General features: G+C 32.1%; 1 protein-coding gene across 2 annotated transcripts in view; it reads left to right on the forward strand.

Moving 5' to 3' along the window:
• The window catches only part of LOC124353822 (phospholipase A1 member A-like), a 64,321-nt gene extending 40,345 nt beyond the window's left edge, over positions 1 to 23,976 (forward strand). For both annotated transcript variants that reach the window (XM_046803841.1, XM_046803842.1), the window contains exons 4-7: positions 16,913 to 17,182; positions 18,499 to 18,699; positions 20,379 to 20,535; positions 21,406 to 23,976. In XM_046803841.1, the coding sequence (XP_046659797.1) occupies positions 16,913 to 17,182; positions 18,499 to 18,699; positions 20,379 to 20,535; positions 21,406 to 21,838 (1,061 nt within the window). In that variant the 3' untranslated portion in view covers positions 21,839 to 23,976. The remainder of the gene's footprint in view (positions 1 to 16,912; positions 17,183 to 18,498; positions 18,700 to 20,378; positions 20,536 to 21,405) is intronic.
• The last annotated feature ends 783 nt before the right edge of the window (positions 23,977 to 24,759 follow it).

Below are 24,759 nucleotides of genomic sequence, written 5' to 3' on the forward strand. Positions count from 1 at the left end.
ATTAGGGTTCCATTGGTCCATATGTATAAATCACGAATACAAATTGCTGAAACATTTCCCACTATTTAATACAATTTTCAATCCTTAGAATATAATATAATGAACACAGCCTTTTCAAGTCCAAGTCTTTCTACCAAACCGCGAAGTATTTTAGTTCATATTTTTATCTTTCAATATTTAATCTATTTCTTCTTTGTCACAAGTAAGGGGTTACGAATCGAGCTCTATCACTGCTGATATAGTGGTAAGTAATTAAGGGGCCTACTATTTGTGAAACACTGGTCTGAAAGTTACATTATTGTAACGGTAACATGTTTTGTTGAATTTTACGTCTTTCTTTGGTATCTGGAGACCTTATACTGATGTTGTGGAGGCAATCATACGACGTTTATTGCCGATCATAGTGAAAATAAGTCTAAGAGTTTGTAATAACTATACCTGAGTATTTCTGATCCCAATTAAATAATTTTTATTACTCTAATAGATTTAATATTTGTTTATAATATTTACCTATTCATGATTAGAATAAATTATGTAGATCAATTAAAATATATTGTATTGAAAGTTTAACAATCGTTTCTTTTCACTGAGACCAATTAACGAGACAGCTAGTGCAAGAAAAATAATAAGAATTTCTGCGCAGTTTCCAAAACGAGTAATGTTTAAGATGGGTAAGGGTGAGGGAACAGGGTCGACTCTTGCCGTGATAACATGGTGCAACCATCATTTGGAGTGATAGCGAGCACTGTGTGAGTAATGTCACGTTGGAAAAAAAGGAAGGCTTTCTAGATTTCTGCCTGTAAGAGACAAACGGGACGGATGTAACTCACGTTTATGTTTGCTAAAACATTTAACACTAAGAGAGTCACTCCCACTAAAAAAAAAAATCATCCTCTAAAGTAAACTAGATCTATCAATCTAGCTGTATTTTTCTATCAATGTGCCCTTACTAGAGTTCCATTGGCTTGAATTTTTTACAAACTGCATTGACCTTGAATTTACAGTATATCGCATTTTTATTCTTGTAAGCAACAAATAGTTTATAGTTTACATTTCGGCCTAAATTAGCTTTCATTTAAGTTATTCAGTTAAAACATTACTCAATTCTGTTTTGGTTTGAAGCCCCGTACAACCAGGTTTAAAACTAAATTCTTGATAAAAATATTAAACCCCCCTGCTGTTGAAAATAAGATACATTTCAGTTATGATAAACCATCATCTGAAAAATCAAACTGAAGATAAATTACCTTCAAGTTACCTTTAAACGTGATATTTTAGATGATTAAGTGCGAATTTATGGAAAGTTTTTATTTTAAAAATCCGCAATGACTTGAATGGTTATATATTACTAAAACAATTAAAATAATATTATTTCTAAGCCTGAAAAAGGTGGAATCGTTATTACGACAGAAATGATTTCTAAATATTTCGAGTTGCTCAAGCACTTTGTTCTAATTGACGTATAATTTGTGATAAAATTTATAAACAGTAGATAAAATCCATTAGTTCAATTATTTCCATTCAATTATGTAAATGGAGAGTATACAAAAGTAAAAATTTCAATAATAATAATAATAAACGCTCGAATTTACACTTCTGCACTAATGGAGACAGATTAAAATCTCGTTTCAGGGCTATTAACAGTAATCGTAAAACATTTGATTCCAATCATTAGAAGTGTTATTTGTTTTGGGATTTATTATGTTTATTGATATTTCTGTTAGAATAATGTAGAAATTGTAAGATTTTGTACAGTCACCGTCGTAAAAAATAACGACATGTCGAAAGATTAATACAGTTGCTATGAATAACGCGATAATTCTATGACTCTTTGATTTCTATCCGCGATGTTTATTAGTTAAATAACTAATCTATCTTGAACTTTTAAAGAATTTAAAGAATGTCAACAATTTTTTTTTTTCATATTAAATTGCTTGTTGTATTCAAAAAATATTTCTTTTGCTTTTGTAAGTTCCAAAGTTCAAAATAATTAAGTTTCACAAAGAATCCGATTCTATTGCATAACGGTGCTTAATTACCTATAACCCATGGTGTGTACCCATAACGAACATATGTGGGAAATACAGTACAGTTACTATTTCCCCTATAGCTGTTATCTTACTATAATCTATTCGTTCATAGAAGTTACTATTTCCCCTATAGCTGTTATCTTAGTATAATCTATTCGTTCATAGAAGATGTTTAAAATATACACGCATTGAAAATATAAAAGGTATTGAAAACCTTTAAACCTATGATTTTATTGTGTATTATTTTAAACAATATTTAGAACAAATACGATTCACTGCCATATTGAAACAGTTTACGAAAACCGTTAATTTTCTATAATAATGACCGCTATGTTTGTATAATAAGTTTAAAATAATTTTAAAACTTATAAATACATGTTTTAGCCTAAACATTGTGTAATATCCTAAATATTTACATAGGTATTAAACAAAAGATTTGAATAAAAGACCTCGTTTTTTCCAAAATGTATATTTCGATTATACATATATAATGCTGCCAAATGACGAATGTATTCTTAAATTTTCTAATTTTTAGTATCTTAAAAGGTTATAAACCAAATTTACTACATTCTATTCAAATATAAGTGCTAAAAAGGCCATTAACTACAAGCAATTAAACGTCCATTTAATATTTTCTAAATGGCGCAGTAATTTTAAAATATTGACATTTTAAATTTCAGAAACTACCATTTTTACAATAGAATAACTCAGAGGAGTGCATTCTGTCCTTGTTATATTGCAGTTGTAATTGTTCTCTCAGTATATATAAAGGGCATCTTTTTTAAAATAAGTGTGTTTTTTTTATTAAAGATCAACATGTTTATTTCCCGATGACTCTGATTTCTCTTCCTTAGCCATTTTTGGATTATACGTTAAACATGAACAGTACAGTTAGGATATCAATTATCTTTTCAATCCTAACAACAACTAAAGGAAACGTGCCATTAGAACGTGATACGTGTTTGTAAACCACATCTTGCAGGCACGTACAGCTCGACCATGAACTTGACCACACTCAGCTGTGGTTTCTACACCGGTTCTGACCATGGTTCTCCATTCAAATCATTCTAATCCCATCTCTATTCTTCATTTCTCAAAACATATTCATGATATTTCCCCGAACAGCATTATATTACATTCTTGAAGCTCTTTTCTTATTGGAAATTATATATTAATACAAACTCTCCAATAATATAAGTTTTTATTTTTGTGAGGCCTTTCGTACTCAATGAGAACATCTTCGGACCTACACAACTGAATAAAAGTAATAATAACATAAATAATTTTGTACTAAATAAAAACATATGTCATTACAAATACAAAGAGATAATATTCTATGACAGGACAGTATAAGATCCGGGTTCGAGTCCCGGCAGAGCAAGTACTTTTTGTGATGCAATGTTTATATAATATATATATATATATATATATATATATATATATTTATACAGGGTGAGTCAGAAATATGGTAAAATATTTTAAGACGTGATTGTAGAGCTAAAAATAAGAGAAAAATGTTATATAAAGGTAGGTCCGAAAACGCTCCATTAGTGAGTAATGGCTGGCGAAAAGATTTTGCTTTGTTTTCAATTCACCTGGTGAAATTAAGTGATTCTGATATGTTTTGTTCTTACTTTTTTAACTCAAATAAGATGGATGTATGAGGAAAACCACCTGAAAAAACCAAATAAAACCACTCTAGAGGTTGTAGTGTGAACGGTTTTTTTTGAGACAAAGTATGAAATTTGTCAAAAATCTAATAACAAAAATATAGTCTTAAATGTTTGATGTTCAATAAAATTTTTAAATGACCAATAAACAAATTGTTTTTTCCTAATACAGATTGTAGAGAAATTTAATTCTGAAAACAACCATAATAAGCAAAGTTAACTAAATGCGTAAAAAAGTTATGAAATTGACTCCTCACGTATTACACTACACAGCAACCTTTTGCTGTTTTATAATAAGGAATGAGTATCTGATTGGTAACAGCTGGTTGAAAAACTCAAATATTTTTTAGTTCAAAAATTTTAATTTTTTAAAATACAATAAACATATGTACAATCGCTTTAAGTCTCTCTGAAAGATTAAAGATGATGTCTCAAAGTGACCTCCGTTGTACAAAATGCACGCGTTCAGGCGTTTTCTCATCGAATTTCGGACCCGTTCAAAAACTCCAGGTGTCTGCTTAATGGTTTATATTCCATTAGAAATGTTTAATCGGAGGTTCTTCAATGGTATCTATTGGGAAGATTAAACTAATGTTTTTAAATGTCCCCAAAGGTTAAAGTCCCGGTGATCTTGCTGCTGGCCATGAAACTGGTCTACCTCGGCCTATCCATTGATTTGTGAAACTCTCATTTAGGTGTCCATGAACAGCCAGAGAGTAGTGCGCAGGTGCCCCGTCATGCATAAACCACATGTTTTGGCGCAAATGCAGAGGTACATCATCAAGCAGGTTAGGTAGCTCGTCTCTTAAAAAGTTCAAGTACAACACACCATTAGGCCTGGGAGGAAGCACGAATACGACTAAAAGATCTGCTAAGATTCCAGCCCGAACATTTACTGAAAACTGATGTGGGCAATTAGGTTTGATAGCATGAAGGATTTCTGTCTGCCCAAGTGTGGTAGTTATGGAAGTTAATGATAGCTGTTCTTGTAAAGTAAGCCTCATCGGTAAACAAAATTATATTTAAAAAGTTTGGATCAGCACATTTTCCCAGAAGCCATCGACAAAAAAGCACTACGGGGAAAGTCTTGTGGCAAAAGAGTTTGGACATGCTGGAAGTGGTATGGGTGTAACTGGTGTTCGTGTAGTATATTCTCTGAATACTAGATTGGCTGACATTGAACTGTAGTGACAATTCTCTAACGCTCTTTTCAGGATAATCAGAAATTTCATTAAGAACAAACCCTTCTAATTCAACAGTCCTACATGATCGGGCGATGCCTGCATTACTATGCTCCAAAGACTTCAATGGACCTGTTTTCAGATAAGCGTTGATGAATAGTGGCAAAAAATCACCAGCTTGTTACCAATTAGATACTCATTCCTTATTATAAAACAGCAAAAGGTGGTTGTGTAGTGTAATACGTGAGGAGTCAATTTCATAACTGTTTTACACATTTAGTTAACTTTTCTTTATTATGGTTGTTTTTCAGAATTAAATTCTCTACAATCTGTATTAGGAAAAACAATTTTTTTTATTGGTAATTTTAACAATGTTATTGGACATCAAACATTAAGACTATATTTTTGTTATTAGATTTTTGACAAATTTCATACTTTTTTTCTCAAAAACCGTTCACACTACAACCTCTAGAGTGGTTTTATTTGGTTTTTCAGGTGGTTTTTCCTCATACATCCATCTTATTTGAGTTAAAAAGTAAGAACAAAACATATCAGAATCACTTAATTTCACCAGGTGAATTGAAAACAAAGCAAAATCTTTCGCCAGCCATTACTCACTAATGGAGCGTTTTCGGACCTACCTTTATATAACATTTTTCTCTTATTTTTAGCTCTACAATCACGTATTAAAATATTTTACCATATTTCTGACTCACCCTGTATATATATATGTATATATATATATATATATATATATATATATATATATATATATATATATATATATATATATACAATAATTTGGATATGTAGTTATTTTTGTCTTCATGTTACACAATCGCGTAAACTCTACTGGACAGATTTCATTTAAATTTTACATGGACAATCTCAGGACCACTGGTTAACATATAGACCTATTCCCATTTAGCAAATTCCTTTGATTATGGCCCACTGGGCTTAAACATTTATTCTTGGCTTAATCAGCTGATAGTGAATCTGTGCTTTTATAAACTGCTCTTTGTAAAAACTTTTATGTAACAACACAACCACATATTTAATTAAATTAAGTACTATTTGTAATGTATTTACGTGTATAAGAATGAAAGCATAGAATTAGCTTAAAACATTTTTTTTGAAACCTTGTATGTAATCAATGATGAGGAAGAGGTTATTCGGATAATAAAAATGAAGTTTTAGTATAAATATATTTTTAACTATAAATCTAAAAAAATAATTAAATATGTAACGCTTGATTGATCATTGCCGTAGTTCAAACGTCAAAGAAAAAGTTGATATCTAACTTTTGTTATAAATACGAGATGTTCGTACAAAAACTTACCATAACATCTTAGTTGTTTTTTGACTGTGGTTGTTCTCTTGTATAAAGTCATGACACCAGAAATACACTACCCTAAAATAAACTGCAATACCCATAGGTCGAAATAGGCTTCTCAGGCCTACGTAACTGTAAATCTTCTTGTTTACGGCAAAATGCACATCAATGCAAAATGAACCTCCGTTTCAAAACAACATAGAGCCCTGTTATGCATTACATCAAGAGTGTGTTAACTCGAAGGCTAGGATCATCTAATATCTCTTTTCTCCATACTGACCTAAAGTAGTTTAATTATCTCACTAAAATCGTTTATCATGAAATCTTTGAATGAAACTTGTTATGTTATAATACTTAATTTCTTCATATTTCAACTCTAAATCGATCTGAAGATTTAGAGATCACCTAAGTCAGGAGTATTTAGAATGTAATTTAATATGTCTATAATTTTCCTGTTTTTTAAATAGTAAACTGCGTGAAACGTTGTGGGTAACTGCTGGTAAATAAATAAAGAAGGCTAAATCTCAACTCTCATGATCTGTGAGACCCGAATCTATACAACGCAGACACAAAAGGGTCACTCGATTGTGTCCAAATTGACCGAGAACGGTTGGAGGTCGCCTTGCCACCATTAAATATTGCGACCAAACCTCACTGCCTCGGATATATAAAATGCCTTGCCTAGATAACTGCTGTGTTATGTCCTGATTCACGACTAGTGTTGTCATTTAAACTTCGTTTAAAGACAAGTACCATTTACAGATTAAAACATTAATTGATACTATTAATATTTGTTTACACTCAGTTGAAAGCTAACTGACCTTGTCATACCTATTACATCTAGAAACTTCCTGTTTTAGACGAAATGCAACACACAATTGGACTAGCTCACCTTGTAGGCATCATTGCAGGGGCAATAATAACAATACTTTCAATAACAATTCATCCACATTGTTTTTATTGTTATTTATATTTCAATCGGTCAATACAAATATTTTTTCAAGCAAAATATATTGAAACGTTATAAAGCGTTTTTTAATCTTGGCAAAATTGAACTTATAACAGCACGAAATATGATTTCTTATAATGCCCCAAAAATAAAATACCACGTTTGTTAAATAAAAACACAAATAAGTAACATATGTTGTAGTAGTTTAATGTAAGTTATCCCTTAAGCCTTTATCGCGATGTAATTATAATTGAACACTTAGGTTGTAACACAACGTTGGTCCAAATTACGAAAGAGCCAAGAAACTATAACTCTTCCATCAATATAGGTACTGCATTTTGTGTTGTATAAAATGTATGCGTAACTTAAAACTTACGAAATAAGCAGTCAACAATCCTCTTCTCCTTCCTTACTCGATGCTTATCAGCCACTAGGTTTTTTGTAACTGGATGCTATTGTTATTTTTTTTTTTTTTTTTTTTTTGTAAAATGTTTCAACACCAATGTACTATTAGAACTGCCGTAAAACGTATTTAATACAACAATTGTTACACCTTTTTGAAAATATGAACTTAAAATTCCACTATGAAGAGGAAAACTATAGAAATAAGGAGAAGCAAAAGAAGATAAAACAAAATGCAAAATAACCACAATAACTACCATTGTATAGTGATAATGGTAAATATTTTAGCCTTATAAATTTCAAAATTGATAAAACACAGTAAAAGGTTTACATTTTTTATAATATGGTTGAAAATACTTCCTGGATAAAACATAATAATTATAGAATTTAAAAATTAACAGTTTACATTAATAGCATGTGCACTGAATTTTTGGTTGCTTCTAATTAAAGCCTATGGTTTCAAATATATCTTTTTAATATTACCATGAAATAATTAGAAATAAATAACATAATACAATTGGGTTAAACCTTTTGGAGCAAACTACAATCTTGTATTGTGTTCCTAACGATAATCCCTAAAGTAAAGAAATCTGTAAAAGTCTCAGTATCACTTAGCTAATTTTGCAAAGGTTTTTAGCTAATTATCTAGGGATATTTTTTAAGGCTCACTAAAATAAATTACTCTTGTCATTTTCTTGAATTAAAACACTGTTGGAAGTCTCCTAAATATAAAAAACCGATTCTGCAATATACTATTCTAAGAAACCGAAACTTTGTAGGTGAGGTGAAACATTCAAATTATAAATTATTACATTTTTCGTTTTTGTAAGCAAGTATTACCTTTTTTGAATAGTTTATGTTTGTGTATTTTAAGAAATAACAGTGTATTACATTGAAATTATTTATCAGGCACATTTTCTTGTACAGTATTTGATTTTATTATAAATGTCACCTATTGTACTATATTCAGAAAGTCAGAAAATAAATTAGCCTTAACTGTCAATAATTTTAAATATACATGCAGTTAAAAGTTATAGCTGTTAGTAATTATATTATATTGTGTGTTGTGATTTACGTTTAAGGACTCAGCAGGATATTAGTTAGGTCGCGTCGTTATTTGTCCTTCTGTCAGCTAACTATTTTGGTACGTTCTGTCGTGTCCTTCCATCTTCGTTTTATCTATTTATTGTTGTAAGTATGTATATACTTACAACAATAACATCCATCAAATTTCTATAAGTGCTAATAGTATCATTAAATTTAAATAAACACTGAATCACAAAAAGTACTTGCTCTACCGAGACTCGAACCGGGATCTCTCACTTGCCGGATGATTGCAGTACCACCACAGAGTGGTTTTGTGATTCAAGTTCAGATCATAAATTATTAATTTATAAAAATCATATTAACTTGCTCTTTTTAGTTGCAATACTTCTTAGGACCTTCTTTTAAGACGGACTTTCTCTATAACTCATTTATATTACAATACGTCCATAAAGCAATACCGTATACGTGAGAATATATAAAATCTATAATAAACCATATTTATGTAAGCTTGTAAAAGTAAATTTCTAGGAATTTGGTGCTATTTAAATTTCCAACTATACCCGGTTATTATGTTGCTAATCATTAAAATATCCTTAACAGAAACATAAGAGCTATAAAATATTTAAACTAATTCCGTTAAATACTAATAAAAAATGAATGACGTTAGGTATTTTATGTAAGGTTAGATTTAATCTATTTTAACAAACTTCACATAGATATATTAAGAACAAGCATAAATACAAAGCACGTATCTAATATACAGGGTGTCAATTAAGTCTGGAACCTCTTTTTTTAATTTTTTGAACCATAATAGAAAAAAATACCAAAGTTCACACGTGCTTACTGGTGATAGTAACGCACACATCTGCCTAATTACCAACCGGATAATCCCTTTGGGGGACGGTCCACAAGGAGTCAGACAAAATTCTTAAATAGCAGCATAGGTCAAGTTCAAATTAAAGGTCTTACTTAGCAGAGTACCAATGCCGCAAACCGGACTTCAAAAGGTGGATTCATTCAGTAGTTATAGCTACTGGAATTTTAAAACAATGAACAATGTAAATTATTAAGTATTACAAGTAAACACCAATTTTTAAGTACCTGTGATCAAAGTAAGTGTTCAAAATGTTCCCCTACCATCGTCTGGCAATGTCCTAGGCGGTTGTAAAAGATTAAACCCCTACACAACTTGATAATACTGAATTAGGGTGGGTTTTTTATAATATTTACATTAAATAACTCACAAAAGCTGACCAGTGCAGACTTTTCTTGCAGGCTCTGTGCCGGCTAAACCAAAGGTCCTACATCAAATCCAACGGTAGAATGGAAAAACAAAATTAAATTGTGTTTCCAGGCAATGAAAGGCCCAGTCAATTTTTTGTCATAACTCCTACGGTTAAGCCACAAAACGCCCTCAAACTCAAAACTCTGGTTAAAAATTAAACATTCAACTTACCACTTTCTGGCGAACCTAATCTCGGACTTTTATTATCTCCCCAGTTCTCATGTCTCCTAAATTTGCTAACAAGTCATTTAATTTTTTCGCCGAAATTCCAGTGTTTATTTTTATATACCACACGCAATTTGGCTGAGCGTTAGTGAAGCATTATCCAGTACGATTCTCCCAAATCGGATGCAGCAGGGAACATGAAATCTCATATGCGAATTTAACCAATCACCAAACCTATATAATCCCCGAATTTTTAAGCATTCACTTTGAGGGCCTGGGGCGTAATTTTCACGTGAAATTTTTAGACTCCGGACTCCATAGCGGCCAAGCCCGTTGATCGTAGCCCAAAATAGACGTGGTACTGGAATTAGCAAATCACGTGATCTACAAAAAGATATCAGTGACTTTTTGCCTTATCGTCAATGGTTTGACTGCAAAACTCGTTTATATTCAAATATTTAGTAATTTTTACATGAGATTTCTGTTTCTGTAGGCGGTAGCGGTTGAATGATTAGATCTACAAAATAGGTCAAGCACTTTTTTTTCGTATATACTTGCATAAGCTCGACAAACGCTCTCAATGGTAAAATGTTTGTCATGAATTGGCTATTTTATGCGGTTTTAAGATCTATGCGACCACAATTTGTAGAAATTGTTCCAGTTTGGGATTTATCTGGTCGATAAATTTCCCCCAGAAAAAAACCACGTATTCTGATAACCCCCGATAACACTAACTCCCTCCCGGGAATTACTCCTGAGTAAATGAAAGCCCCTGATCAACTTAATAATCCGATAAAGACCAAAAACGTGTGCAATTCATCCCGGTTTCCAGATTGAGTTTTTTAACACTATGTAAACGAATGACTAGTATACGTTTACTAGCCCACATCAGGAATTTGCTGAGCATAAGCGAAGCGTCAAAAGTAGATGGGGACAGAGTGAATTTTAATTATATTCGCAGACACAACACCCTCTACAAGAGGCCCACGTGTGTCATTAACTCCCGGTAACATTAACCCCCCACCCGGCATTTTCTGGTATGACCAGATAATCTCTTGGTAAAATTAAACCCCCTGATATCTTAACCCCCGGTAACATTAACCTCCCCACCCAGGGAATTTCCTGACAAGACTAGATAAACTTCTGAGCAAATTAAACTCCCTAAACAAGTTAAAAATACGAACTTAGTGTATGTTTTTTTACTATATTTACACTCAACAATTCTCACTAGCTGCGCAGTGCAGACTTTTCTCCCAAGCTATTTCTCTGATTATATTACGCTTTTCACCCTTGCAGGCTTTTCTTTGAAGCCCGATGGCGGGCGAACCGTTAGAGCTAGCTCAAATCTGAAGGAAAATCGTTAATCAGGAATGAAGTGAACTACAAAAAACGTCTAACGACTTTTCTCTATATCTTTATTGATTTGGTCGCAAAACGCGATTATGTGTAAAATTTAACTTCTGGGCCTATATGGCGGGTAAACCGTTTTAAAACATTTTATTACGATATAGGAAATTAGTTGATCTACAAAACATGTCTATTGACATTTTGCTCTATCCTCAATTGTTTGACCGAAAAACCCGTTTAAAAGTATTAATTTAAGTTTAAGTGACAATTTTGTTTTTTGGGCTCCATTGCAGCCAAAAATTTAACTGTAGCCAAATATAAAAATTTTATTTTAATACAAAATAATGCTTTAAAAAAAAATTGTTCAGTGACATTTTGCTCTATCTCCTTTCGTTTGGATGATAAATGGTAATATTTTTTAATCTTGACGTGACATTTTGTTTTTCTGGAGTCGATAGTGGTCGAACTACTGAATCTAGCTTAAATATAAAAACATCTCTAAATATACACTGATAAGATCTAGAAAAAAGGTCAAGTATCTTTTTTTGTCTGTCTCAATCGGTTTGGTCATAAAACGTGATCAAGTGCAAAATTAGTACAATGTTTTACGTAAAATTTAGATTCCGGGCTCTGAGACAAAAATTTTACATTTTTCACCCTTGCAGGCTTTCCTTTGAAGCCTGATAGCGGGCGAACCGTTAGAGCTAGCTCGAATCTGAGGAAATTTCGTTAGTCAGGAATGAAGTGAACTACAAAAAAGGTCCAATGACTTTTCTCTATATCTTTATGTACTAACCCTCGGTAACATTTTACCCCCCAACCCGAAATTTCCTGGTATGACCAAATAATCTTCTGAGTAAACTACATCCCCTGATGTGTCGTAACCCACGGTAACATTAACCCCCCACAGGGAATTTCCTGGAATGAATAGTTAAACTCCTGAGCAAATTATACTCCCTTACCATTTTAAAATTCTAACTTAGAATCGGTTTTTATTATCATTACACTAAACAATTCACAATAGCTGACCAGTGCAAACGTTTCTTTCCATGCTATGTATTTGCTAAACCGAAACTCGGAAGCTAAAATCCGAGGTCAGAATCGAAAGATAAAATTAAATTTCCGGCAGTAAAAGGTCCAGTCACTTTTATATAGTATCTCTAATAATTAAGCTACAAAACGCCCTCAAAATCCAAAGTTTGGTTGAACCCGGAATGAATCAATAAAATAGGTCTACGTTAAACTTCCAGATCCCTAATCTAATGCTCGGACTTAACCTGTCTCCGAATTCCGCTTATCCCCGCATTTAGCCAACTCCCCAATTTATTAGGGGCCTGGGGCGAGTGAATTATATAATCCAAATGTGCTTAAATGAGAGAGAATATATGGTCCAAAGAAATAATGAAATAATTGTTATGTTTTGTAAAGGATAAGCTTGTAATCCAATTGAATCATACTAACAACAATAATTACCTTGTGAAATATTTATAACAATCATGTAACAGGACCTATCAGAAACACTGATCATTAAATGCTTCGTGTAACAATCCGTGTTTAACATGACATGTCTGTCAAATCCATCCGTCCATAAATATAACTGAAACAGTGCTTTACCTGTTAGGTAATTAATCACCCCAGTTTCTGCATTATATAATCTGTTAATATCGTTGTTATACTGTATATAAGATACATATTTGTTGTGTGTGGCACATTCAGAATAACTGGTAACGGAGTGTGGTTTTTCGTGGGTCAAACCGAAATAACAGCTAACATTTTCAATATTTCCTTAGGAGTTTTACCAACTTTAACAAGTTGGTCTATTGAGTCACTCTGTTTATGGTATGTGACTCACTTTGATGAATTTTGAAACGTCTATTGGGTTGCTCTATATAAAAATTATACAACATTCTTTAAATTTTGTGTTTGTTAACGTTACATATACAATATATATCTTTCATTCAATGGACGATATCTCAGAGAGAACTAATTTGAAATAAAAATTTATAATTATTTCTTGCACTCCAATTCGATCAACATTTTTACATTACATTCAGAGCTTAATACTACAAGTAGTACGAAGTCCTTGAAATTTACCAAATAAAATAACAATAAAAGAACAGAATAAGACAAGAGTGCTAAACCTAAATCACTTTTATGTCCCTAATTTCGGTTATCTAATACACTCACATAATTCTAACATTATATGGGTTACATTATTTTACAAGTAGTATTATGTATAAGCCATACAAAATCTTTCAATTTCTTACAAATGTTAGACCTTTTTAGTATTTATCCCCAGAAGGACGAGTTAAAAATTTTTTTATTATCAATTGGAAATAAAATATCCCACAACTAAAAAGCGTTTCAATGTATAGTATCCACATTCTCTAAATAATTGTACATCCACCATAACCTTTTATTATCAATATATATGAGTAAGTTAGAAAATTAATACTTATATTATAGAGCTTAAATCAAGATGGCCTGTAGAATAGCCGGTTTTTTTAAATTCTAAATTTCAAGTTCATATTGCAATTATTGTTTTAGATATTCTGTGAAAAAAATGCGGATGCACAGAAGGAAAATGGTGCCACTAGGTTCTTGACCTCTTAGTGAAACCAAGATTTTTATATCAGATTCCTGCTCAAGATATCATGCGGAAAGTTTAATGTCAATGAAGGAAAATGAGGGAAAATGCAATAACATAAATCCGATATTTCTTATAAAGGCACAAAAGGTTCATTTGTAACACAAAAATAAGGTTTTATTTGCTCAAAATCCCACAAAGTTATAAAAAAGTAAGGATTAGTACAAAAACCTTTTAAAACCAAGAAGAGATCAAATACAATAACAAAATTCTCAATCGTAAAGTTTACGATACATACACTATGAATTATAACTATTAACTATTTAATTATTAGTGTAGGCTTTTATTTTCGAGTCATTTACAATAAATTTAATCTACTTACAAACACGGTTTTAAGGTAATAGTAGTCAGTCTCACTTAAGTTAAACTTGATCTTGCCTATATTGAAGTGAAGCTTGATCCAAAATTTCAATACAATAGCTCAGTTCGTTACCCAGATTTTATGCGGAAATATATAATAAATAAAATTTGTTTCAGCCTATCAAGTTAATTTTCGAATTAGATATGTTGAACTATAATGAGCCAAGCCACGTAAATTACTTTGTGATTTGAAAACGAGAGAACTATTTAGGTCTAATTTTAAGTACATATCAGTGTAACTCAGATTTTGAACCTTTTTTGCAAAAGAAATGCTGAATCTGCTACTCAGAATCCCTGAAGAGACTATTCCTTCAAAACTTCACGTCAGGGTGTTGGCTTTGTTATAAAGATCACCGATCCTAAGCCACAACCTTTCATCCTGAACGTGATAGGCAACGATTATCCTGCATCCTGCAGTACGACCGCCTCCGTCTTTGTTGATGACAACTCCCAGCTCTTGTACTTCCTGCCGAATTTGGGAAATTTACTCGTTAACTCCACCATCAAAAATCAATGATACTGGCGCCTCCAAGAAGGCCCAAGTAGGACCTTCGTCATTAGTACATTTTACAGCGTTGGGCCTAAGAAGACTGATCCCTGTGGCATTCTTTGGAAACTGTACAGACCTTATTTTATAAATGAATAGTACAATTAATTACCATTCCCGGCTAATTCCTCGCTTGTAGTATTCTCTGTTTACTATAGTCCATATTTTGTTTTGTCCCTTAGCTTAGTTGAATCTGACTTGCGGAACTCAATTCACGAAACAACAGTTTACCAGTTGAAAACCATACATACATTGTAACCTGGCTACACTGTAATCATAATGATGTGATGTGTACAGCGGGGTCCGTTCCATGTATGCCGTGTAATGAGATAGCTGATCTAATTGCAATTAAAACTGATAGGTACGGCTGCATGTTACAGTTCGTAGTTTAATTCACACTTCCAATCAATGTGTGTATGGATTAAATTACCTCAATAAATTAATGAACGACTTTTTACGACGCAATCCAGTGGTCAGCTGTAATATTACCATTGAATTAATCTATCGTTAACAGTCTGCATTTAGAATGGGTCTGGCTGTTATAAACCTTATTGGAACGGTTAATTTTACATAATATTTAAGTATTTGAGCTAAATAAATGTTTAGTTTCAAGTATGATGTAATTATATGAATTATTTTACAAATATTAAACTCTTAGATACATGTTTTAAAACTATATTTATAGTTAGATTCAAAAGAATGTTTATTAACCGAATAAACTGTAAGAAATATTATACCGTATTATATTATAAAGTTATTCCTATATGATTTACCAGTGTATGGTGAAAAAACTGCTAGATATAAGTTAGTGTTTTCTTTTCTACGTTAAACTTCACTTGAAATGTACTTAACGTAAAGCTAGTAGTTTAATTCGCTCTTATTGTAGTTTAAATGAAATATTTTATCTATCACGTCAGTTTAGATCAGTTTTACAAATAGCAATGTTCCATTATTTTTTCTACTAACGTCTTCATTATATCCTATAAGTGCTAACAATTCACTTTGGCACAGGCGGATGCTTTAAAGATTAAAAAATGTTGGTAAATCTTAAGATCAGCGACTACCGCTTCAATCGCCGTAATGTTTTGCATTCTAACACAGGTTAACGTAATTTCACCGAAGAAAATAGTCCCGATTATCGCTAACATATAAAAACCATTTTCGGCAGTACAATGTTGGCAATACAAAACACATAAATAACAAGATTTTCGACTATCAAACTAAAAACAATGGCCGACCATCGTCGTTTTGATGAGTTGACAGTAGTCACGTGACAAACAGGAAAGTTTCCGATCACGTGACCTATAGGACGGCTTCGATTGACCGCCAGACGTAAACAAACAAACCCATATGGACAAGGAATAATTAGTGAAGTTATTGACATGGCGTGCGATGGTTCTTGTCACATGCTAAAAACACCCTAACTTGCCTATTCAAAACTCAGATCACGCGATGCTTGCCCGCTGCGCAGCGCTTTGCGCTGCTTGCTCTTTTAGAAAGACATTAACTCGAGCTTGCAAAGTCCAAGCCCAGATCACGCCATGACTGCTTACACACACAAAACTCAGACAGAACTAACGCAGGTTTCATTACGGGCAAAAGATAAGCGGCGCGCGTTTATCACTGATAAGATAAGACGAGTTTATACTAGAAGTAGTACCTGGACTACTGCCCTACGAACTAATAAGACCAAAAAAAACGAATAAATGCACTGTCAGTCAGGTTTTTTTGAATTTAATTTTTTTCAAATTTTTTTTGAGGGGGGAGTAAATGTCTACGGCGATAATCGGGACTATTTTCGGTGAAATTACGTTAACCTGTGTTAGAATGCAAAAAATTACGGCGATCGGAGCGGTAGTCGCTGATCTTAAGATTTACCAAAATATTAAACTCGTTAAACTTAACCTATGAATTTATTTTTTTAACATTTTATTTGGATTTTTGTACAGCCTGCCTGTTGAGAGGGTTGCCTAACGTGGTAATAATGGACTGGGGTCCACTGGCAGACTCTCCCAACAAGAGCGCTCTAGGGGCCTACAACGATGCGGTAGGTAATGGAGTGGTACCTGCAGCAACCCAAGCTGTCCAGTGGTTGCAGAAGGCGTTGGAATATATCAACATGTCCCCTGAGGACGTCCACATAGTGGGCTTTAGCTTAGGAGCTCATGTAGCGGGCGTGATCGGACACCTCTTCAACTCCCAAATAGGAAGAATATCAGGTCAGTACTTCAAGTATCATGTCTAAGTAGTGAAATAATAATGAGATCTGCCCACTCAGCTGAGATTTACAACTGGATTTTTTGTTTTTTAAGTAATAGAATTATATTAACTCCTGAGTTTTTTACATGAAATTACAAATGTACTCATTAACAATTTTTACTGCCTTAAAATGAAAAATGTTTTGATTTTTAATACCTTTATTATATCTTAGAAAGGGTTTGCTTTAATTGTCTTTAATATATTTAAAAACATTCTACTGAATATATAGCAAACCATTATATCTTACTAAGACACGTTTGCAATTACGACAAAATCCCCTATATGAAAGTGATTTAGTAGTAAAATACGTAACTCCTGTATGTAATTTTTCAGATGTAATATGTAACGTTTATTGTTAAGTCATGCAATAACGATTAGTCATTTTGATTCAGTAATTTTGAATTAAATTTAAACTAGCAACATCTTTAGATATAGATTTACTTGTATTAGAGTATTTTGGAGATATTACTTTTTTGAACTGCTTCTGTAATACTAATATAATAATAATACTGATGTAATAAACTTAAAAACATACTAGTTATAAAATATTTACGTCAAGGTTACTGCACCATGTTATACATCCCAAGGATCACGGGTACAAGATTTAACACACATTCCATATTGCTGAAATGCATTTAATATTATAATTTTGTTTCTGTTATATTCTACTTCAAGTACATATATAAGTAAGTATAGTATAAGTACATATATTACTTATATCATGACTACATATTTTCATGTTTAATATGCACTCGTTGTGCATATGAACACAAAAATGATTAAATTATACATTTATGTGCAACTGCTGTCTCTATATAAGCTACTATACAAAGACTAATTATTAGTTTATACATGAATAATCTACGTTTATACATTTAGAAATTGTTGATAAAGGTTTCTAAAAACAGCATTGGACACCAATAAATAGTGAATTCTTAAGATATCCAACCCAAGATTATATGGCCAGTTATAACCAACAGTTTCATTTCATTGAGTTTATAACGTACCCTAAATACAAAAAACAATTAATGAAATAAAGAACACGTTTATGCCAGAAGCGTTATTAAGCTAACAATAACTGCAAAGTATATATTGGTAATTCTAACTTCAGAGTAATTCTGGAATTTTAGAAATCCCTATAACAAGGTCAGTTGGTTATTAATAATGTATTCTTTAAATTTAATACAATAAATACCATTGAACCGTTTGCAAAAGTATTACTTGGAATCATATACTTTGTTTCTTGTCATATATATTGTTATTTGTTCTTGATCAGGTTTGGATCCACCCCACTTCGGTTACGAGAATATCGTCAAAGAGTCTCGACTGGACGATTCGGACGCTAAGTTTGTAATCGTGATACACACCACCGCTGGAATCCTCGGCTACACACGTCCCATTGGTCACGCTGACTTCTATCCCAACGGTGACGTCGTGCCCCAGAGTGGCTGTCCCCATCACAACCCAATAGACATCAGTGAGTTCTTCTACTTTCCACTGTGTTCAGAACACCTAAGTATGGTGTAACATCCACTGTTTTTCTTCCTCAATCAGTAACCAGAGCTACACAGCTAACCGAATGCAGTGATATTAGAATAAGTCTTATCATAATATTTTAAAATTAATATTTTTTTCCGATTTAGAAAAATGTATAATTTGTAATGTATCATTTACAAAAAAGCATAATAATACTCCTAAAAATAAGAGAAGGATACTGTAAATGTTCCTTTCTTCTGATCAATTGAAGAATAACTAAAATTTAAGTTTGATACATTGAGGATTTGTAGTGGTAGATTGAAACAATTTAATGAATATCAATGAAATAAAAAACATCTCTACAAGATCCTATAATATTTGGATAGATTAGCTTAAAAATGTAAATATTCTGTCAAGAAGATATTATAGCCTTTCTACGGGCTTCAACACCATTTCAACCCCTATGAGTGGTTAGTCTTCATTGCAAATATTTCATTTATCGGTATATTTTTTTAGAACATCAGTTAGTTAAAAAATTATCATTCCTCTAGTAGGTGCAGCCTTGTTTCAACGTCTGTATATTTATATCATTTAAGAAATGTATATTTCTATGTAAGTCATGACACACCTGTATGTCAAATCTATTATCTCTAGGACACTGGGAAAACAAAAAATATTTTTTCGAGGGATTTTAATCGACTTATAAATACTTTATTTTCATAAAATGATTTAGTTTTTTTACTTAGGTGATGAGGAAGGTATGTGTCAAACTTTATCTTCGTAAGACATTGGAAACTTATTAAACCTAAAAAATAACATTTTTAGGGGGTTTAGAACCCACTTCAACCCCTATGAGTAGTTAATATTCATGAAAAACCTTTCATTTGTCTTTTGAGAGCATATGAAACGTGTGTGTCAAATTTAATTTTTCTACGACACCCGCATTTAACACCTACGGATGCTTGATCTTTATGAAAATGCTTTTCTAATTAATTCATAAGGCGTAAATTTCAAATAAATTTCTGGGACGTAAGGAAGTTGGAAAATTACTGATGAGCGAGCCAGTGAGTGCTTTGCCTTTGATATAAAGGAATAATACATATTATACTGCAATAATGCAAGATTTTGATATTTTATCAAGTTTGCCACTCTCTGCTAGTGTCCTTACTTTTCATTTGGGACGTTTGCAGGTTGATGTGAGATTTCTATTTCCAACAATCCAAAATTAAAAACCGAGTTACAGTACTTGTTATTGCGCGTTTGTAAGTTCACGTCCTACGAAATTTCTTTCAAAATCACAAATTTTTATTTTTTTTATTTATAACATTACTAAAATTTTCGTAAATTCAATTAAAAATTTAGAAATATTGCTGACAATTCTAATTGTAATTTGGCTGCAAATGCATTAAAATATTATTTTTACAATTTTTCAGGCCCATCACTTTACAACGTAAAAATATTTGATTGAGTATCGGTGATAATGAGTAAATACATTGTTTGCATTATTCGTTTTTAAAGAAAAAGTGCAGTCTTTACTCTCAGAACGAATCAGTGTGGCAGGCGAGAAAGACAGAGAGCCTGCTGCGTTATCATACTGGGCATTACCTGGTGAAAAGTAAGGGTGCTCGTAATGTAAGCTGTAGTAATTTACTTTGTGTTAATGGATTGCCTCTGTCTCAGTAACGTGCAGCCATTACTTCGCCTTCTGTGTGTTTGCTGAGAGCATCTTCAACCCTAATGCCTTTGTCGGCACAGAGTGTCCCAGCTGGAAGAAGTTCACTCATGGTTCCTGCAAGAACAACACTAAGGTTCTCATGGGTTACAGCACACCTAGCACGTTAGTATTCAAGTAGTACTGCTTTTACATCACTTTTACTATCGTTCATCTCTTTTTTGGCATATCTAGACTTCTAATCTTTGTCAAAACAAAATTAAGTGTTACCCTGATGATGACCAGCCTTAGATATTACACTAAAGTTAAATTTTTTGCATTTTCAATTTTTTGTAAATGATGGTAACTGACCAGGTTTAAAATTGTAATATTTATGTGTGCTTATAGAAATATACTTTTAGTTGTTTTATAAGTTCTTTAATGACATCTAAATACTTAAATAAAAACAACTTTGACATAAAACATTCCTCTAGGTAACATGTACATAGATTAATTTAAACCGTAATACCTTAAATTGATTACACAGTATAATATGACATATTTTTCACAGCAGCTAGAAGAGCACAGTGTTCATTCCAGAAGCTGATTTATATTTGTAAGATTAACAGTTTTTCAATGTGTATCATTCATATATTTCCAATTTATTTGTAATTTGTGTATCTCTTCATACATTTAAACTTTATGTTATAACAGTTTTCCAATGCTTATTCTGAGTCATTAAAATATTATAATTTTCTTTATCCAACAGTTATGCAAATTTTATGGTGCATAGAAGTATAAAAATGTCTTGTTGTTACATATTATGCAAGAAGTATTGTAATTAATCTTGGCACACAATTACACAATAATGTAGAGAACTTGAGGTTAATAAAGCAATATTGTTAAAATTGTTCTGAGAAGGCGTCACAGCATACTTGTACTCTATTTACTAAAATATATCACAACAGTTATGTTTGTCACCAGTCATTTTCAGTTTCTAGTTATTCACCATTTCTGTAACCACAAACTAAATGATTATAACACTTTACATTTCAGAGCCCGCGGTGTATTTTACCTCGAAACGCCCTCCAAGACGCCCCCATTCGGTGAAGATGACAAAGAAAATCCGTTGCCACCAGAACTTCGCCGCATGTTGGAGTACACGAAGAATGACAGCATTATAAAACCCATTGACATGATGGACTTCCTGATGAACAAGGAGCCATCACAACGGGCGGCCGGGGATGACCCGGGTGTTAAGAGTCTGGAGGGTCTGAAGGGCCTGGAGGGTCTGGAAGGCCTGGAGGGTCTTGAAGGCAGTTCCATCTCAGATGATAAGAAGGTGATGCGAGTAAAAGCCTGCACACCACGCTTCGACTACCCCGAACCCTCCAGCCTTCTTAGAAAATTTAGCCTCTGCCATCCAATCTTCCAAGGTCATCATTGCCGTATTTGCTGGAATATCAATTATAAGAATATATTGTATTAGATGCTGACCCACGTTTAAGTTGCAATTATGGTATTATGAGTTACCTGATGGAAGTAGGTGATTGACAAATTTTCTGAAATTTCCCTTACTTTAGAAAATTTCTCCTGAAAATTTCTTTCTGTGATATCTGTGATATGTAGCTAGATTATTGTTATGGAAAACCTAATTAAATACTCAAGAGTAATTTCATCATATTTTTAGTGATTCATAGTTTATAAAATTATGCTAAACGTATATAACACACAAAATACTATTTGATTTAATAACCGCGGGTAAACAATATCCGGATCTAAGCTGAACAATATTATCTTCATAAATAAATACACTTGATTTAAAAATTATATTTTTTATTAAAACTAATGAAAACCCTCTTGAATATTTAAATATTTAAAATAGTTACTCCTGCAATTAGTGCATGTTTGGTATGAAACGTTTGATTGTAGGTTTTATCCAAATAACCCTGTCAATTTGCTTATATTTTGATACTTGTAATTCATTACAGCTATTTAAAAAGTGATCGTATATTTTGTTATAGTAGTTGAGAAATCTTTTCCTTTTTTTAAAATAAGGTCAAAGCAGGTGTTAATGTCAGGTAGTGAGATTCCGTCAAGAGAGAGAGAAAGGTTAATTCTCATATATGTCTGAAATATTTTTATAGTATATTTGGTAATGTTGTCAAATTATTACAACTATAAATTATTGATTATAATATGTTTGCGCCTTAACTATCAATCTAAATTCAGTGAGTGTTTTGAATGAAAATTTTATAGTGTTATGGACTTTCCATGACAGAATGTGTAATAAGGGAGTGCTCTTTTACAATGTAAGGTAAAATAAAAGCTCATACAGAGTTAGTTATCAACATTATGATATTACAGTCAAGCTAAGAATATTAGCTTGCTCATTTCGTTTTATATAAGTTCTACAGTTTTAAAATTACTAAAGGTATAGACATGTAAGTAATATTAAAAATGGAACAATTGCGTTTTAAAACTTTTTACAGAGTAATAACACTTTTTAAATGTTTTATAATATTTTATGAACTAAACTAAATGAAGTTTTTACCAAATATCATGAAGTTTCAGAGGAAATAACATTAAGCAATGTTGGCTTTTAGAGCATCAAATCTTAATTAGCTGCTTCGCGTTTGTGGCAAAGCGCCTCCTTTAATAACGGTTAATGTTCGATCAAATATGTACTTTGTCTCTTTTGTAGGCGAATTCAAACTCCACCTCTTGTCTCGAGGGAGTAAAGCCGTTGCTTCATGTAGTCACGCTAAAATGTTCATACATTTGTGTGTGAGTCGTATTACATGTAGGGAAAGGTATTATTTTTAACATATATATCGTTAAGTAAGAGTTAAAAGTATAATTAACTAATAAATGTTTAATACACGTTACACTCCGCACAAACTCCATTATATAACTAACAAAACTCGAGAACCGACCTAAGAGTTGTCATTGGGCTTGTACATAGAGTTACCATATAGATCTTGCCTTTCTACATTTTTATGGAAATAATTCACAATTTATCGTTACTTAATTAACTATAGGTGATGATAATTCACCCAGTCAATAATCATTGTAGATGTCTGATTCTGTATATAGCCCATTAGGTAATTATCATGCTATGCTTAATACCAATAGTTTTGGTACTAAATCCAAAATTATGTTTTTGGAAATTGTCAATCTTTTGGTTTTTATTCAAATTCATGAAGGTTTTTGTAATTCCTTTGCATGAGTACTTCATGCTCCTCTTAATCAGTGGCTGAAGTTTAGTTTTAGTCTCTTTAGACTTGTCTTTAGAAATAAAAATTTAGAAGACCAGTGCTTTCAGTACGCATAGCATGACTTTTAATGTAAATATATTTAGAAGTTATATAAATTATTATTGTTTAGTAAATTGGAGCTATTTAGTAGGTCTAATGTATGGTGGATATTTACATAGAAATGATTATCTTGTTATTTATATTGTGTGTAATGTATGCTTGACGAAAATCTATGTTGTTGTGTAATGATAAAGAGCTACTTACTTTGTTAACTACAAATGTTTTTCAAGTATTTTAAGTGTTGAAATGTATTTTTGTTTATTTACCGAACACAAATTTTTCGAAAATAAAATTTATTTGTGAACAAGACTATTGGATATACTTCAAAATCAACGTATTCTTTCATAGTTTTTACATTCTCACACTTATACTTAGAAGGTTAATTTAAATATGGTAACCAATCTTCATGGTTTTATAGCATTTGAAATATTAATATTCTGTTATATAAATCATAACTTTCTGTGATATTTCCCTTTTACTAGAACCATAAATTGAGATTTTTACAAACAACTACGTGGGGCATATCGAGTTTCGGTTATTGTTAGTAACGATGTAAATGAAATAGCTGAGTTCTCAGATTAATTAAAAAGGTATTCCGTAGAACAAATAGTTCAACAGACCCATTAATTCATTGGATTAAAATATTTTATTATTTATGTGATATAGCCCTTTAGAGCCCTATATATAGCTAAAATGAGCTTTTTTAGCTATGCTGCGATAGTTTAAATACTGTTACATCATATATTATTCCAACGTAATGAATTTAAAATGGGTTTTATTACATCATTTAAAAATGTTGTACAAACTGTTGATAAATTTACGAGTTAAACAAAGGTGAAAAAAGAAATCAAGTAGTTAATAATGTTTATGTCGTATACATGGCGACTTCTCGATTCTTTGCAAAAAAATAGAATGTAGGTCAGTTATTTAGATCATTGCAGCTTTTATAAATATTCGAAATACATTCTTTCAAAACTATACATAAGGTAAGAATACGCCTCACACCGTGTCGCGTGACAGGCTTGCTTCGAAATTTTAAATCTAGAGCTCATCGTTTCACTCTTTATGTAATGTGCGGACACATACACAATTT

Source organism: Homalodisca vitripennis, chromosome 2 (assembly GCF_021130785.1).
Source record: "Homalodisca vitripennis isolate AUS2020 chromosome 2, UT_GWSS_2.1, whole genome shotgun sequence".
NCBI lineage: Eukaryota > Metazoa > Arthropoda > Insecta > Hemiptera > Cicadellidae > Homalodisca > Homalodisca vitripennis.